This window comes from Ascaphus truei, chromosome 1, assembly GCF_040206685.1.
Source record: "Ascaphus truei isolate aAscTru1 chromosome 1, aAscTru1.hap1, whole genome shotgun sequence".
NCBI classification, from domain to species: Eukaryota; Metazoa; Chordata; class Amphibia; order Anura; family Ascaphidae; genus Ascaphus; species Ascaphus truei.
The window spans coordinates 442,984,019-443,002,580 of NC_134483.1; the positions used below are offsets into that span (position 1 = coordinate 442,984,019).

Sequence of the window (18,562 nt, forward strand, 5' to 3'; positions counted from 1 at the left end):
AGTTGGTGAGGGACTGATAATGATTTGTGAGTTTGGGGTGAACAGTGGTAGTTCATCAAGGGTTAGGGGTAATTGTAGTGGCGATAGTCGATGAAGGTGTCAGTTAGTGATGAGGCAGTCTGTGTAGGGGTAAAGGGTATAGTTAATGGGGGATTCATTTATAATGGGGATGGTTATTCATTAGCATTTGCGACCGGAGCAGTCAATTTTGAAAGCATTGGGAAGGGAACAATTGATTAGGAATCACTGGGGAAGGGATCAATGGATTTATGAGCACTTGGAAAGGGAACAATCAGATTAGGAAGCAAAGGGGAAGGAACAATCTCCCCACTACAATCGATTAGGAATAATTGGGGGATAATTAATTTTTTAGTACTGGCAACTAAGCAGTGGGTTTGCGATGTAATCAGGTGGGGGAAGGGGGACAATATAGAGTGCGCCCCTGGGGAAGGGAGCAATCCAATATATATTAGAACAAGAATTAGGTAATTGTTGAAGCACTTGGGAAGTGGACAATCAAAGCAAGGCACTGGAGGAGAAAACAATGTGTTTTGAGCATTAGTGGGGGATCAAGAATGAGAACAATATATGAACTATACAAATTGTATAGACACCATGTTTTTTTGGTTTGGATTACATTTTCTATTTTGTAAAATAACTTCCAAACTATAGTCTCTTTGCACAATAAAACATGATAGCAGATACAAGATCCTCAGGTGGATAATAATTAAATAATAGGTATATTTTCATTTCTTTAAAGAAAACTTTATATTGCATAAATTGATGGACTTTTTTTTTTTTTTGTAGTCCTCCTTATCCGGCTCTACAGGCAGTTTAATGAAGTTGGATATATATACGTGGCAATGCTCGGTCTCCCATACCTTTTCAGGATACTGGGTTGGTGCAGACTGGTCGTGGATATGCAGATAGAATAAGGCTGCGGCCAGACAGGGAGCTGGCACTCGTGCGCGGTGACGTCACGCTCCCTGTTCGGCCGGGATATTTGTGGCCGGCTAGCTGCGCGTCTGGGGGTGAATAAGGGGGGCGCGGCCACGACGTCACGGAGCTGGTTCTCCCTCATTGGGCGAACCGCTCACGTGACGCGCTTGCGGGTGGCAAATTCAAATTTGCTTGCTCTGCAAGCAGCTAAGCGCCGAGCAGGCACTTGCTCACGCTAGCCACACACATTGCCTCAATTGCGCCCGCCCGCTCAGCGCCACCCTGACAGAGGCCTAAGGATGGGCACCAGGAACTTTTATAGTACAAACAAGAGGTTTATTCACATTGATAATGCTCGCCATAAAAAAAACAGGCTTCACTTCAGACATTAACTGGTGGCAAATAATATCGTTACTCTGCGCTTCTTCCCCTGATACTGTAGTTTTCACTCCTATGCTGGGGAGGTACTACGGCTTGTTTTCCTTAGTAATAGTTAGATTGACCATCTCCTGCATTGTTTCAATAGTGCCCCATCTCAAGTGGGCCTATGGAGTGAATACACTCTGTTCTCTGGGATCAGTATACTGTCACTTTGTGTACTGCCTACCTCGTCCATGCATATTGGATTGAGAGTTTGCTAAGAACCTTCCAGTGGGGACGAGACAATTATACTCCGGAGCTTCTACTCTGAGAACTCCCTGCTGAGCACATGCTTACTCCTCTCCTGGCAAAAGAAAAATCTTGGGCCATTACCATGGGCTCTAACTATATTGGCCACATTTCTTAACTGAAAACAATAAATGGTGACAGGAAATCCTCAATACACATAACTATACACACAAACCTTTTTACAGGACTCGTGACGAGGTTTCAGTCTGAACTCTGAGGAACCTGTTTATAAAAAAAACAGGTGGAGCTTCTATACCCTTCTATCGCCCTACATCACTGGTCGCAAGATATACAAATTAGTGGCTATTCCTTCCTGATAATCATTCTGCATCACATGATGGGGAGGGGAGTAACGGAGTGATGCCACACAGTTAACCCATGAAGGCTGTTAACCACTTATACTAACTAGTAGTCCACAAAGGGCAGGCTACACTCTCCCCTATCAAAACATGATGTTGTCCCCAACATCCTTAAAATATACAACGGGGACAACGTTACAATATTTAAACATATATATATATATATATATATATATATACACAGTGGTCGACAAATCACCAAAAAATCTACTCGCCAAACAAAAAAATCTACTCACCACCTAGTACCACACGTGTGCTGCTTGGGCCAATAGGAGCTCGCCACTATGTCAAATCCACTCGCCCGGGGCGTGCAAATGTATAGGTTTGTCGAACACTGTATATATATATATATATATATATATATATATATATATATACACACTCTTATCTCATAGCATAATACATACAGCCGCATGCATTTCTTGTTCCTCTCTGTGCATAATAATACCACAATATTAAACATAGCATAACACTAATATCATATCTACATATTCAGCAGATACAAATTTGCAGTAATTGAACCACACTCTTTCTAGATACATGGTATGCCATACAGTATGTGGCTGTAGCTTTATCCTTGAGCACAATGGTATAACACTAGCAGGCATAATAGAACATAGAATAACATATTTACAGACCAGATATAATGCAATGTTTCAGATACAATATCCAAATACGATCCCAGGGGCAGTGCAATGCTAGGGGTAAAGTGCAGGCAGTGATGGGGCAATGGCTGGGCAAGAGAACACAGGTGTGGGGCAGTGGGCAGTGGCAGTGGGCAGGTGACATGACACTGATCTCTATATTAGAGGGGATTATTTCACCAATAGTGGACAGGATCGAGTTTACTACACTTTTCCAATTGGGCACTTCTGCAAAATGGACCCTTTTTGACCCCATATTGTCCACATATTCAACCCCATCTTAATAAATACTGTGGCCTATGTGCCAGATCCGCATTAATTTGTGCATTTGGTCCTCCCTAGAAGCAATAGATGCATGGCCTTAATGAGTGATATATGCCTTTACATCGTCGATAAACCCCACAGGTAGATAAATATATTGATATCCCCAAGTGTCCCGGACTCTGTCCCGTATATTCGATCAGCTCGGCTCAACCAGGCTAAGTTTCTTCGAAGAGGGGATCCTGGCAAAACCCAAATTAAAGGTTCCGGTTTAGATATTTTGGCTAGGGCCATATCCCACAGTACATCATCACTGTAAAATAAGCAATCATCGATAGCATTTAGGGGATCTTGATAAGCCTCCTCTTTCTCCTGAGGAGTTTATGGGCCCTCCCACCAATGCACTACCTTACCCCTCCTTGAAGCAGACATTCGGGTCAGCTTGATCCTTGGTGTACGCTTCATCACTTTACTGTGTTTTTTCCCATCTCACAAGACAGGTAAAGGGTGAAATCAGGATCCCCCTAATATATCGATCAGGGGAAACTCACATCAGTAGCTTCGTTCTGACCAAACCCTAAATGCGCCGATCGGGGATTACCGGCTTCAGCAAACTCGGGCACAGCTGCATCATCTTGATGATCCTTAGCCGTTACACAGTGGGCACCATTTGGCTCTGTGAGGGACAAAGCTGTAGCTTCCACGGGTATCTCAGCCAGAGCAACTTCCATGGCTCATTCCTCTTTGGGGATATGTTAAGATGTTTGCTCCCATCCTCCCTGCTGTGAACACCCGTTGTCGGTTCCACCTTTCTATACTCATCCGTGGGCACGGCTCAACGGCAATACAGAGGAGGCAATTCTATATCAACTCTTGGCAAATGGGAGGAGACGTCCATCTCACTGGAACTCACGCAACTCAGTATAGTAGCAACATAATTGGGCATATCTCAGAAATTCCTAGACTTTGTGTCTTGTAGATAATGTGTGCCACACACAATTCCTCTCCAGGGTGTCAACAAATGGCACACACAGCCTGGAAGAGTTCTGTACCCTGTATGGAAATTACTAAGATCCCGTCTGGAATCTCATAGTGCGTGACTGTCACAGCAGGCACATTAGGCTCCATATTGAGCTAAGGTAGCGATATTGCAACGTATTCTATTGTGTGGATGAACACTGATAGAAAAACTGTAAACACAGGAAGCTTTAGTAAGGACTCAACCAGAGATGGAGTCAACTATATAGATCAAATTGTAAGCACAATGCCCATTTCAGGGCACTCAGGACTCACTGTGTGGTTTCTGTCTGAACTCTGAGGAACCAATTTCTAGAACATCGGGTGGAGCATACTGTATATAACCTTCTATCTCCCTATAGGGACATCACTGGTCACAAGACATGATGGGGAGGGGAGTAACCTGAGTGACACCACACAGTTAACCCATTAAAGCTGTTAACCCCTTATAGTAACTACTAGTCCCCAAAGGGGGGCTACAGTTTTTTTTTTTTTTTTTTTTTTTTTTTTTTACAGTTCTAAACATTCTTAACTTTCCCTCTGCTGTCATGATCCATATTTTTTCTAATGCATCATGAAAATCTGGATAATCCTGGTTGTGTTATTGATTTCCCCAGGAAACCCTCTGATTTTACGTTTTATTAATTTTTTACATTTACAGTAGATTAGGTTCATGTTTGAATTTCTATATAGATGCTGCAAAATATTAATCAAAATGACCCTATCCTAATCAAGATAGATTCAATGTTTATATCTCCTGCGTCAGGCAACGAAAGGTATATAGTTATTCAAGTTTCTTGAAACTATATCCCCTTAACTTTCGCGCTGGTGTTTAATGTGTACCATGTGGGTTATGGTTGAATTGAAAATGAAAGAATATGTCTTCTGTAAAAATAACAAAAAAATAAAATTTTCAATCAAGTAGAGCGATTTGAATACATTATCAAATCCCTAGTTGAAGATTAATTATAAAGTTGTGGAAAGTGAGATGAGGTGAATCAGCAGTCCAAAACATGGTATGGTGACCAATAGCACTTTAGCACACCTTTTACTCCCATTCATATGAATGCTAAAGCTTAGCAACCTTTTGTAAATCTGAGCACTAGGGGGATATTCTAGAAAGCTGCGTACGGGGATATTCTTCTTGTGCATATCCGTGTGGAAGATCCCTTTTCACTCTGATTTGCAGGTTTTAGTATTCTGTAAGCATGTCCAAATCATGCGGAAAAGGCTTTTTTAGAAGCGTTTTCATTGTGGCTCTGCAAATCCGAGCAGTTTGACAACGAAGTCTCAAACTTGCAATCTCGTTGGAATTCTAGTAGCTCTGTTAACTCCAAAGAGTGTGGAGCTTTCCAGCAACATGTTTAGTTTGATGCTAGAGCTGCTGCCCTGAATAGCAGAGGTTGTGGGATTTGGTTAAGTTGGGTCTTACACTAGTTGCCCCTTCATCACAAGGGACCTTAGACTTGTCAGTATGGGTCTTATGGAAATCTTTTAGGAGGGGCGTTGTGTCCATCCTTTAAATATACTTCACATATTCCAATAATATATCTCCTAGGTATCTAAGGTGCACTCCCTATTGAGCACTGGTGTCTCTCCATATGTTGTTCGAAATTGGTCTCTCCTCTCCCCCATATATGATTTGTAATACAGAATGCAGGTTTTTGTCTAGTTTTGAGAAGGACAAACTACTACTACTACTACTACTACTACTACTACTACTACTACTACTACTACTACAATATGCCTTTTATTGTTTTATAGGGAATTCAAGATACTCAGATCTCTTACTCTTTAGCCCCCTCTTCCCCCCGCGCCCCCCGCTATCACCCACTGATTATTAGTCCATTCTGTCAATGGCGCTGTCTACAGGAGTGATGGATCAATGTCTCCTGGTTGCAGAACTGAAGTAATAATCAGATTTTCACAAGGATATTTGTTTCGATTAAACGTAGGGCAGTTTGTTTGTCACAGATTTGCAGTTGAGATTTTTTTTATCACCCCCATTTCCTTAAATTCTACAGTCTAATAAATACTACATATTATTTTCCATAACTATATAGTATAAGGGTTCCAGTCCAGGCTTTGGCTGGAACTCGCCCTTACCTGGCTGCTGTGGACATTTTGATTACTTGCAGCCTGCTATATTGGCTGCACCTGTTCTAGAGCTTAAACAGCAGCCAGTGACTTCCAGACCCTGCCTGAGCATTGTATAAGTTTCGTTGTGTTCCTGGCCACCCTGGGCTCTAGTTCCTGAGCCTTCCCCGTTGCTGAGCCTTCCATGTGGCTTGCCAGTCCTTGTGGCTTCTCTGTTCCAGAGGCTAGCCTGTTGGTGTGGCTCGCCTATCCCTGTGGCTTCCCTGTTCATTTGGAATTCCTGTTGCTGACCCCGGACCATGACCCCGACCTTGCTGCCTGCCGCTTGCCCTGACCTTTTGCCTATCGCCTGGATTCTGCACCACTGCCGCCAGCCCTGACCTCCTGCCTGCTTACCGACCACGGATACTCTAACAGGTCTCTGTCCCTGGGCTCTGGTCGGTTAATTGGCATCGGGTCCGCTTCCTGATCGTAGACGAGCAGCATCACATACGGTGCATAATGTAGACTTTTAAATCTTACAAAGTTCTTTAGATAGGGCAATAGTTTAAGATTATCAATCTTTTTATTTGCAGAAAAGCTACACATTATCCAATTATTATACACTTAGCCCTCCCTGTCCGGCTCATGGGGAGGTTACATCGGTGTCAGTGTTAGTGCTGCTCAGGATACATTACCTTAGACGGGGTGCAAGCCTTGTGCAGGCTGGGCGTTGGTATACAATGATGGGCACCAGGAACTTTATTCGTTCAAAACAGCAGTTTATTATCTGGCATGTACAGTCTCACGTGTATATACAGAGGTCCTCTTGTATTTCCAGAAACATGTCTTTGGCTTTTGTTGTTTGCATGGCTTCCCTAGCTGCCCCCTTCTCGGCCTGGTAGGAAGGTGCTGAGGCTTTGCATGGTGTGGTCTGCTTGTAGATTCCCTCTGCTCTATAGCGCTAATATTGCTGCATATCCATTGAGCACCGGGCGAGCCTAGTACTACTCCATTTGGGATTGGCCCCCTATCTTCAGGGTGGTTTGCCACTGCATGGACTTTTGGGTGAGCGTCAGTAAGGGACCCGCCTGTGGGGTTGGCCCCACTACACCTAGGGACTGCGGCTTGTGAAGCTCCCTCGGGGCATAGCCTCTCTCTCATAATCTCTTGGGAGTAATGCCAGACCATCGTAGTGAGACTCATAATGAGATCCCTTTTCTTCTGCTCCTCCTTGGATATGCCCTTCCAGAACATTTACCCCCTCTATTTATAGCCCCACATGATGTCACTGTCGCTAGGCAGAAAGGGGAAGGTGCTTAACTTATACTGAATCACCCCAGCCCCATGTGATAGAGAAGGGTTGTTACTCTGTGTGAGCCCACACAGTTAACCCTTTAAGGCTCTAGTAATAACAAAAGGGGGTTACATACACATTACCCAATGAAATCATTTTCTAATGTACATATACTGTAATTCTTCATTGCTGATAAGTATTTGTTTTTAAATCTTATTTTTGGAATGACTGTCATTAATACTATTAACTTTATTAGGGAAACCATAAAAGCCACACCATTTCTATATATTCTTTTTTACGTCAGAATATTGGTTCAATAAGAGTGATCAACAGAAAGTCGTTCTTTGCTACGGCTAATTTACTTGCAGCGGTGTGTAATATTTTATATTGTTATTACAGACACACACAGGGGAGAAAGAGAAGATTTGTCCTTACTGTGGCCAAAAGTTTGCCAGCAATGGGACACTTCGAGTTCATATCCGGAGCCATACAGGTATGTTAAGTGCATGCAAATAATTTTCAAACTCTTTCTGGGAAGAACTTGGGGCCAGATGCACTAACCTCCATTAGCCCAAATGAGCATTAGGTTACTCAACCCCAGTCCTCAAACACCCCCCCCCCAACAGGTCAGGCTTTCTGGATATCACAGCTTCAGCCCAGGTGGCTCAATTAGAGGCTCAGTCAAAGACTGAGCCTCTAATTGAGCCACCTGGGCTGAAGCTGGGACTGACTGAACCACCTGTGCTGAAGCTGGGATATTCTGAAAACCTGACCTGTTGGTGGGGCTTGAGGACTGGAGTTGAGCACCCCTGCTCTAAAGCAAATTATAAACTACTGTTAACCTAGTGCTGGTTATTTTGTTTCCACCTAACATCACATATGCACTAAGAGCTGTTCAGGTTAGCACAAGGATTTAACTTGAAATTATTTGGGGAGGAAGGGAGGGATTTAATATAGTCCCACGTATCCACTTTAAGCACCCTTCAAACAACAAGTGGAGATGCACTTGTGATTAAAAAAGAGCACACCTGAGATATATACTAATAGCAGTCATTAAAATATACTTTGCATATCCTATTAGCGTATCTCCCCAGGTATCTCGGGTATGCTCCTTTTTGAGCACACGTGTATCTCCACGTTGTTTGAAAGGGTGCTAAGCTTTAGCACGCTTTAACTCGCATGGGAGCTGATTTTTGTTAGCTTAGCAGCCTTTTGTGTACTGTGCCTGGGCTCTCTGCCTTTTGGCTATTTCAAGTGTAGGGTCTGTCCTGTGAAGGATGGACCGACTGGTATACACTTGATCCTCTGGTCATGGCTGAGACGGCAGATACAAAGTAGCCCAGGCATTTTATTCTGGTGCACCCCAGGTCTAGAGAACCTGGTGGGGTCCATTTTGCTGCAACTTCGGGTTGTGTTGGTTGAGTCGCAGCAACCTTCCCTGCAATTTTCTGGTCATTTGAAAAAGTTATCAAATACAGAAAAATGTACAATGCATCTGATCACAGAGTTCCTATTAGAGAGGGTTGGGGTTCCGCAGCATTTCACTTAGGGTTCATTAAGCAAAAAAAGGTTGGAAACCACTGATCTAAAGCATTGGTTCATCTTTTGGAGGAAGGGCTGAGGCATGAGCTGTGGCACTGAAATGGTTAACCGAAGATTGATAGGGGCAGAGGAAAATGGTAAGAAAGGCAAATTTGTTGCAACCTCTTTTTCACTGTAGTTGTACTAACTTAGCAGAGGGATCACAGCAGAGCTGCTGTCACAAAACTCGCAAGTCAGTGCTGTGCCCATGTGAGGCTTGGCACAGTTTTCCGTCTCATGATCAGCATCACATATTTCCAGCCATTCTTTCATCTCTTCTGTTTAAAAATGTGCGACAGTATTAGCACTTGTTAGGAGTTACACTGTTTCTTGTTAAGGTTCTGTTTATGATTCACGCCTGCTCAAGCACTGTTTCAATTATCTATGTATGTTGAGAATAAAATCCTTTTAAGGCATACTTAATTTGTTTTTAATTTCGCTTTGATAGAACAATGTTTAACTTCATGTTGGCCTTTCATATATATATTGCTGTGAGTATTCCAAATACTACATTCTAAGATACCTGTACATAAGTTCATACACATGTAATTTATGAAGGCACATTTGCAGCATTCAGTGTTCTATTCAGGATTGTATTCCATATTTTAATCTGTATGTTTCTTTTAATCTTCTTGGTCTTATTTGCACTGTTTACATACATATCATACAGTATAGCTGTCATTGTGTACTATGAAAGAAAATCAGAGCATTTTCACTACTTTTATTATGTATTATGCATGTCCCTAGGCACACCAAACATAATAATTCTAACATTTACTGGTGTAAAGTTGTGTGTGACTGTATAAATAAGTATATAAAATAGAAAAGAACGCACTATATTATATTCATTTTGACATAGAATAATCAAAGGATGAAAAAAATTTCATTTGTGCATGCCAACATTTGCATCACGTCGTAATGAATATATTTCCCACTTTTGCATCCTTTTCTTTAAACCTAATATGTATATGAATGAATTCCTCCAATTAACATATGGTTTTCAGCCTCAATTGCTGCATGTGGCACATTCCCGCTAATTTGCTACTGTTATTCATACTACTTTTACAGCTATTATGTATTGAGATCTAATTTACACAGAGACTTGCCACATGGATCTATCTGGGCTCAGATTCTGCTGCCTCGGGCTGTGTCCCAGCGATGGTGAAATGCACAGTATGCATAGACTAATATTTCATGTTATAAACGAAAGAACAATGTTTATTTGTAAAACATGTTTCAATATAGTATGTTGTCCCTCTCTAATAGACCTTTATCTGTGTCAGGTTTTTTTTTTTTTTGTTTCAAATATGTTTTATTAGGCAATTATACAACATAAACACATCATACACAATGTACAGCCTAATACAGGAATTTTTTTTTGTCTTTTTCTTGAGGGGGAGAAAAGAAAGGTTTGACAAACATAGTTGTCACATAGAAAGGCCTTTGAGGAAGAAAGGCCTTCGAGGAAGAAAGGCGAGAAAGGAAGGGCACAGGAGAGGGAGGGGGTAGGGGAGACCTCTCCCTGGTCGCCGAGCATCTGACTTTGTCCATTTAGGATTAGGCTCGGGGTGTCTTTAGTTCTTCTTGTCTGGGGATACCAAATACCCCTCCAGTATGTGTGGATTATTTTTATTTTATATAGAGTATCCAAGGTTCCCATATTCTGTAAAATGTTGTTAAATTTCGCTTAAAGAGAGCCGTTAACTTCTCCATAAGCATCACCTCATTGACCCTCTTTTTTATAGTCCCTTTAGAGGGGGTGGTTAGTCTCTTCCAGGACAAACTGTGTGCGACACACGCTTCCCCAAGCGTGCGGACGCGTGCGCGAGCCCCTGCTAAAGCCGCTCTCATTGCGGCTGCAGGGGCTTAGTGCCGAGCAGCAGCACGCCTCAGCACGGGTCAGCGAATAAGCGCTGACCATGCCCAAGGCCTCATGCTTAAATCTGCTGCCCATTTGAGCATATAGTCATGATTTGGAAGGTCCGCTGATTTCTCCAGTTCAGCGTAAATTTCTGAAATAAGACCTTTTTGATGAGTATTGACTTTACACAAAGGGGAGGGGGAGAGAAGATGTGGGGGGGAAGCGGGAGAGGGTGAGAAGGGGGGGAAGGGGGGGAAGGGGGAGGGGGGGTGAAGAGGAAGGGGCGAGATGGGGTGATATAAACTAACTGAATAGTTAACACTATGTACATTTCTTAAACTTGAACTATAAGCTGTATCCTCTAAAAAGGGTGCTTAACTAACACACAATAGTCATTTCTCTGAACCTTACAACAGACGGCTCAGGGACTAAGGTCCAGTACGCCTCTGATCATAGAGTCAGACGAGCCCAGTTTGAGTCGGGGACTGGAGGACTGGCAACTGGAGCGTGGGACATTAAAGTCAAGCCTGCGGAATACCTCCGCTCTCCCTCCCCCCGTAGCACCCCAGTGGGGTATTTACTAACTGTTTGGGCAGCGTATCCCTACCGCCGGGATCATCAACTTCGCAGCGCCGTCAATGGGGACATCGGGACCGGTCAACTGAAAGCTGCTGGAGGAAAGACGGAACCAGGCCCCCCTCCCCTCAACCAAAAAGAAAACCAACGGGCTAGAGGTGCAGGGCGACTCCTCCGACGGAGCCCAACTTCCCAGGGCCTCGTCTACTCCGTTGATGAGAGGAACTTCTCAACAGGAGCCATCGCGAGAACAGGCGGCAGAGGGCTTCACACGTGGAAGGTATCCGGGAACGGCATCAATGGAAGGCAAGCAGTTAGACCTCCGGCGGAGGGCAATCCCGACGAAGGGCTCTTCACGGTAAGTGTTGAACTTCTTCTTTCTGTAGGTCTCGAGAGGCGGGGTAGATAACTTGAATTAAACACCACAGTGACTTTATTTCTTTTTAGAGTGGTGAGCCGCAATTCTTTCATAGGTACGGATTGGGTCCCCTTCAGTTCCTTCCGAGGTCGGGTGGGAAGGTGACCAGGAGGGTGGCGGCGTTAAACCCAGCGCCCATGCGAAGGGGGTCATGTCCTCAGGATATTTTAAAGATAGGAACTTTCCGTTTTTATTTACTGACAGTTTAAAAGGGAACCCCCAACGATATTTGATCACCTTCTGCCGGAGTAAGCTGGTCAGTGGTTTGAGCTCACTTCTCCTATTTATTGTTGCTTTTGAAAGGCCGTTGTAGACCTGAATAGTTTCGTTCTGGAAGTTTATTTTATCCAGGTTGCGGCAAGCCATGATGATCTTCTCTTTTGTAGAGTAGCTGTTCATTTTTATAATGATGTCCCTTCTCCGGTTGGGATCATCAGATTTAGGTCCCAAGGCCCCGTGTGCCCGGTCTATCTCGAGCTCTCTTTCTTCTAGGTCCCCGCAGACTGAGGTAAAGAGACTCAGAAGGTAGGGACGGAGGTGGTCTTGGAGAATAGATTCAGGGACATTCCGGACGCGTATGTTCTGGCGCCGGTCCCAATTCTCCTGCTCCTCCATTCCTTCTTTGAGTAGGTAGATCTCTTCTCCTAGGCGGGTTATCTCATCTTCTGCTTCACCTTGACGTTGTAGGGAATCAGCGAGTTTGTTTTCTAGGGTGGTGGTTTTTTCAGTTAACCCTGAGATTTCCTGCCTTGTATCACACACCGCTGTTCTAAGCTCCGTCTGGAAGGAGGCTTGAAGCATGGAAGACATGGTCGTGAGCAGCTGCTCCAGGTATGAGTGGGTTATAGGGTGTTCAGGGCTTGTCGGAGGGTTCTCTTTCGGCTGGCTTTTTTTCCCCAATTGTGCCGCTGTGTCTCGTGGTCCGGCGCCATCTTGGGGATCCATTGTGCTCTCTGCAGGCCGTTGAGACGGCGAAAAGTATTTTGTAACTCCTTGATTGCCTGTTCTTTTTACTCTGGACATTGCCTCTTGGTTTGTCCTCCCGGGGAAACCTCTCAGAGTCCGGCAATTTTGGTGGGGAAGTGCGTTTATTATTATAAATTAGCTTGCGGGTCTAGGGAGCTCCTCTTCTACCCGACCATACCGAGTGACGTCACCGGAAGTCCCCCCATCTGTGTCAGTTTTATAGTCTTTATTTTTGCAGCAATATTGCATAGTAGACTAATTTTCTGGTGTTCTGTTTTTCTTTTAATAGAAGTGAAATAAATAAATATATACTGATATATGTATATATATTATTATTTTTATTTTTAAAGAAGTTAGCCCGTCAACATATGTACTTGTATTTTACAGTTTGTATTTATATTGACCTTTTTCATCCTAATCACGTGCCCCTCTGGAGAATTATTCAATCGTTTGGGAGAAATATTTATGTAATACATTTTCTCCGGGGCGCCTTTTTTTAATTTTTTTTTATCATTTATATGTAATTGTGATTTCAAATACAAGCAATATAGCATAAAGGAAGATAATACAAATAGTACATCAAATTGGAGGTAAAATGAAAATTATATTGAAATTAGTGTTAAAAATAGGATATTTAAGTATAAGAATATATCAAAATATATACGGTATACACACACATATAAATAAAATCATTCATTTAATTTACTACTATTAATGCAATGTTAATATATTTTGCTACATTCTTTCCAATGTAAGATGTGCGCTCCTAAACAAAACCAATGTGTATTATGTTGTATTAGATTATGTAACATTGTATTATTGCAATTTTAGTACGGTATATGTTGCTATGAGGGGCTATCCTTTAAAAAAAATCCCTTACTAAATTTTTTTTTTTTAACTCTTTATTTTGTAGTCTGTTTGAACAATGAATCATTCAAACTTGCACTCGGTTTCGAATATTGTTGATGCCACACGATTAAGAGATAAGAGGCTAAAAGTTAGCAAGTGACTATAGTTAGCCAACTCCCAGTTATGTTTCAGTTGATGCAATAATTTAGATACTTGAGTATTTCATAACAAATGACATCATTATCTAGACATTCTATCATCAACCGTCACTATGCATAGATTAATGATTCTCTGATCACTTTATAGTGCCAACATTTATTTTGGAGTTCTTCCTTGAGGCAACAGGCTGATTTTGGTCAGTCTGTGCCTGCCAAGTGGAGACATACAGTAATAGTTCTGAAATAACAAAGAAACGTAAGATTTATGTGAGTGTGGCTTTTTTTCCCCGGGTTTCTTATTGTAACATAGTTTTGTTAAGGAATTCTACCTCCACAGTTTACATGAAATTCTCGCTCAGTTTATTCAGGATTAAGTAAGGACAAACTTACGTATTGTCATTAATCACTGACTATTAATGCAAAACATCACCAACGTGCAAGTCTCTCATGAATATCTTCTAGACTCAATCAGTGTTCAGTAGGATTCAGTGTATACAGATGTGGTTGGACATGGAGGTGAGGACTTGAATGATTGTTTCCTGATGTTTTCCACGTGAAGAAAAAATTTGAGGGATGCTCAATACAATTTTTTAAAATAACTTGTGTTATTTCTTTGGTTGTGTATTTTAGGAAAGTTTCGTGTTTATTTTATGACATCCAGTGTAATCAGAATTTATTATCAAGTCACTCTTGTCCCTGTCCTTAGTTTATACACTTGAGTAAATAATGAAACATGTATCTGCATTTATCTGCATTTCATTTATCAGTTGTGATAAATCAATTATCATTTGGGATTTGCTGCTTTGCAAAAATGGACACATGTACGAGTCTTATTTTAAAACCTTCTCCACTAGAAAGGCTTGCAACTCAATTGTAATTTAATACACCATGACATTTTTAATAACGAGGGCCATATTTACTAAGTGGTGCTACTCCATAAAATACCTTCCAGTGACAGAAGACAGCTTATGGTCTTTTCCACATTCACATATAAAGGTCCCGGTTATAGCACAGAAATGTTGAATGTTTGAGTAAACACTTTTGTTTTTGCATGCAAATTCCTGAGTGACAGTCTTTTCCACGATTATACTAACTTTTTCATCCAGGTACTTGTTCCATGTCAGCGTAGTGCCTCCCCAGATGTGTGCATGCGTATATATGTATGTATATATAAATGTATGTATGTATGTATATACAAATGTATGTATGTATGTAAGGATGTGTGTGTGTGTGTGTGTGTGTGTGTGTGTGTGTGTGTGTGTGTGTGTGTGTGTGTGTGTGTGTGTGTGTTTGTCATGTTAAAAGGAGACAGAATATCGATTGTCGTTGTGGACAATTTATCATGTCCTAGCTCAGGAAAAATAAGAAATAATTAAATTGTAATCGAGTGTAATGCAGATCACTGAGCACACTCATCCATGTGGGATCTTATAATGGCCGAGTGGACAATGGGATTAGATATGTTTTACACAATACACGATAATACAAATTCTGTTAATCACTGTCTACTTTCAGAGCTGCCTGAGTCAAACAGTGCTAGAAGAAAGTATGAACCAAGTTCACCTACTGTATAGTAGGTCCCACTCATACGGCAGGTTAGGTTCCAGACCCCTGCCGAAATTCCGTAAATCGCCGAAAAGTGAAACATAGCCTTTTGACTCCCATGCTCGTGCATCGTCTCTGCTCGGTGGCGAGGGACTCGCGCTCTGCAGCTTGCTGTGGAGGCCTTTCTGTGCTAGCACTCATTGGGGGTTGGTTTCGGTGTTCCGTTTGTCTGGGCTGGAACTCTGGTGTATGGCTAAACCTGAGTGTTTCCGGCGGAGAATATTTGTGGGGGTGCCACCAGGGGGGTTGCCTGGTGCTCGGTGTTGCATCCCGGGGCCGTTGTTTGTGTCGTGGTGACCTTGTGGTGGAGAGTAGTAGCGGAGCTGCGCAGGTAAAGAAAGACACTGATCATCATCCAGAGACATGATGCAGATCACACGTGTTATGACACTGATCATCGATTATTGAAACCCGCCGCCATATTAGTGAATGCTGAGAAGTGGAGCCCTACTGTACTGTGAAGGAGCTGCTTAAAAGTAGATGTCAAATCCCTCAATGTGTATGAGGGGCACAAAATTGCATGTGTTCACAGACAAATGCTGGTGTGCAGACTTGTGAGCTTTTTAGAACTTCACTAGCTTCGGCATTCCAGTTGCCATGTGTCAGATCACTCAGGTTAATTTCACTTACTCCTCAGAAAGACTAAAACTGCTGAAGCAGTGGCTGCTGATTTAAACATATGTAGATGTAGATTGATATTCATCATCGTTGTATTTTTATCGTTTGCCGAACTTTACTTCAGTAGATGTAAGCTCATTTTACATTTGTAAAATAAAAGTGTAGAAGTCATTCACAAAAGGACTTAATGCAAAAAAGGGGATGTGAGGCGCTACTATTAAAGGTGCAACAATACTAAAACCTATAAATAGTGCTTAAATGTATATTTGTGTATATAATAAAAAAATGAAAAACTGGTAGACTTTGCAGCTTAACCCTGAAGGGGAAAGTCCAATTTCTCCTTATGTTGATTGTAGATAGAAGGCTTGTGGGAAGCGCAGGTGTCACCGTATGTGGAAAAAAATATATATAGTATGATATGTTCAACGAAAAAAAACAATTGAAAAAACAGCAAAATGGGGACTCACAATTTCCAAAATAATAGCAGCAATATAAATATGGAAGACTTGCTAGATGAGAGGTGCCAGGCTTCAACAGGACAGGCCCTCAATGAAAAAGATGACACTGTTAGTGCAACATTGCATGTTCACCATAAAATACATTTATATAGCAATGAATATTGCACTCACATTTGGCACAATGTGCATAAACACATACAATTATAGATGCGCAGCTTCTGGGTCACCATCAGCCCCACTCGATTGCACAGCTGGGGTAGGCTTGGGGGGGGGGAAGGGGGTGTCACCGGAGTAAGAGGAGCAGGGCAAGTTCTGCATCTTCAGGTGTAAAGGTCTGTGGTAGTCAGTCACGAGTCCCGGACATGACAGTGGGGTCATGGCGTGTGAGAAAGGAGGAGACGCAAGAAAGAAAAATACATCTGATAGAATATGAGACGCACAGTGAGCAGGTCTCTGCCACCAGGATTCACTAACCACCGATGCAGCTTGATTAATCTACCCCTCGGAGGGGGGGAGGTGTCTAAGGAGAGGAAGGGGTGGTAGGACTCACTGAGGGAGAAAGGGGGAGAAGAGGTTGGTAAAGAGGAGTGGGACTGGTATTGATGTGTCTAAGAGGTTGGATGCAGGTTGTGGTTGTGTGTGAAGCCGGGTGTGGCATCATAGCCACGCCCACCTGTCGCGCACAGCACAGACCTGTACACACAAAAAGGGTGATTCACGTGTACGAGCATTAGCGCACGCGAGCGCGCCAACTATAAAACAAGCCTAAAGTGGGGTTTTCAGCCCTAAGGAGCCCTTGCTTTACTAGAACAGATATTGGTGCTAATGATATGCAAAAGGGTTATTCCCTCAAAAAACATATCACCACAGAGCTCCTTCATAATTAACGCAGGGATTAAATGATGCATTCGTTAGGTCATAGATAAAGTGGCATTACTCACATACAAACGTTGAAATAGGTCTTTTACAGGGTCTGGATAAGTATAAGACCAAAGTTAGGTATGATTTCTTCTCTTTTAACTTTTATTAAACACCCTGACAGGGTCTTGATGGGAGTAACGCCGCTTTTTGGTAAGACAGGCTTAAAGCTATGTTATTTGCAGTTAACACGAGGCAGTGCTAATTTAACATGGCGTTAAGCCTGTGCTAAAGAGATAACGCATGGGTGCTGTTTTTGCATATATTTAGCTTTGTAGAGTAGCGGTAACCTCAGGGAACATAATAAAAAGAAAAAAGAGTGGTGTGGTTAGCGCTAAAAACTGATCATAACAAATATAATGGTGATTATAAGGACAACAGTGTGAATATTAAATTAATTAATAAACAAGGCTGCCAGGAACATCTAACCCAAACACAGTTAGTGAGACACAAAAGAAACAGATACAGACCGGCGCCTTAGAGTCCAATTAGATGGTATAAAAAGTCCAATGGATGGCTTGAAATATCCAATAGATGGTGATCTAGTCCAGTGGACAGCAGATTCCTCAGCAGCAAAAGTGATATGCCATGCAGGGAAGACAAGAGAACAAAATCATAGTGTAACACAGTTGGTTAAAACTTAACACATATGGACATACACAGACAAACACAAACAACACTTAAACAACACTAAACAATAGGCTGACTAATATTAACGGTTTTAATGAACACAGTAAAATCCAGCACACTGGTGACGAGCAGGTTCAGGTTCCGGTGTTTTAAAACCGGAATCCTACTTACAGCAAGGCCACAGGATATAGGCAAGTGGGTAGTGAATTGATCGTCTGTCAGTAGATGCTTGTGAGCGCGTGCCGCATGTGGAGTCCTGCAGGTCACTCCTCGTGCTGATGCCGAAAATGGCGACTTAGCCTTCTACTCCACAAGACGCCTTCCGTTTGCGCCCAGAACTGCGTCACAGCGGGCGGGACAGAGATACCGGATCGCACTCCAAATGCCAGCTCCTTATGATCACAACTCCAGGAACTGCTGCAAGACTCTGCTCCTCTATCAGTGATGCTGGTAATGAACTCTCAAAGGCCCAACGCGTTTCGTGCGCATGCGCACTTCTTCAGGGGGTATCCCATGAAGAAGTGCGCATGCGCACGAAACGCGTTGGGCCTTTGAGAGTTCATTACCAGCATCACTGATAGAGGAGCAGAGTCTTGCAGCAGTTCCTGGAGTTGTGATCATAAGGAGCTGGCATTTGGAGTGCGATCCGGTATCTCTGTCCC

The 18,562-nt window shown here is 42.6% G+C and overlaps 1 protein-coding gene across 2 annotated transcripts in view; it reads left to right on the forward strand.

Annotated features, from left to right (window-relative positions):
- PRDM5 (PR/SET domain 5) overlaps window positions 1–18,562 on the forward strand; it is a 191,684-nt gene that overhangs the window by 105,928 nt on the left and 67,194 nt on the right. For both annotated transcript variants that reach the window (XM_075616179.1, XM_075616189.1), the window contains one exon: window positions 7,662–7,755. In XM_075616179.1, the coding sequence (XP_075472294.1) occupies window positions 7,662–7,755 (94 nt within the window). The remainder of the gene's footprint in view (window positions 1–7,661; window positions 7,756–18,562) is intronic.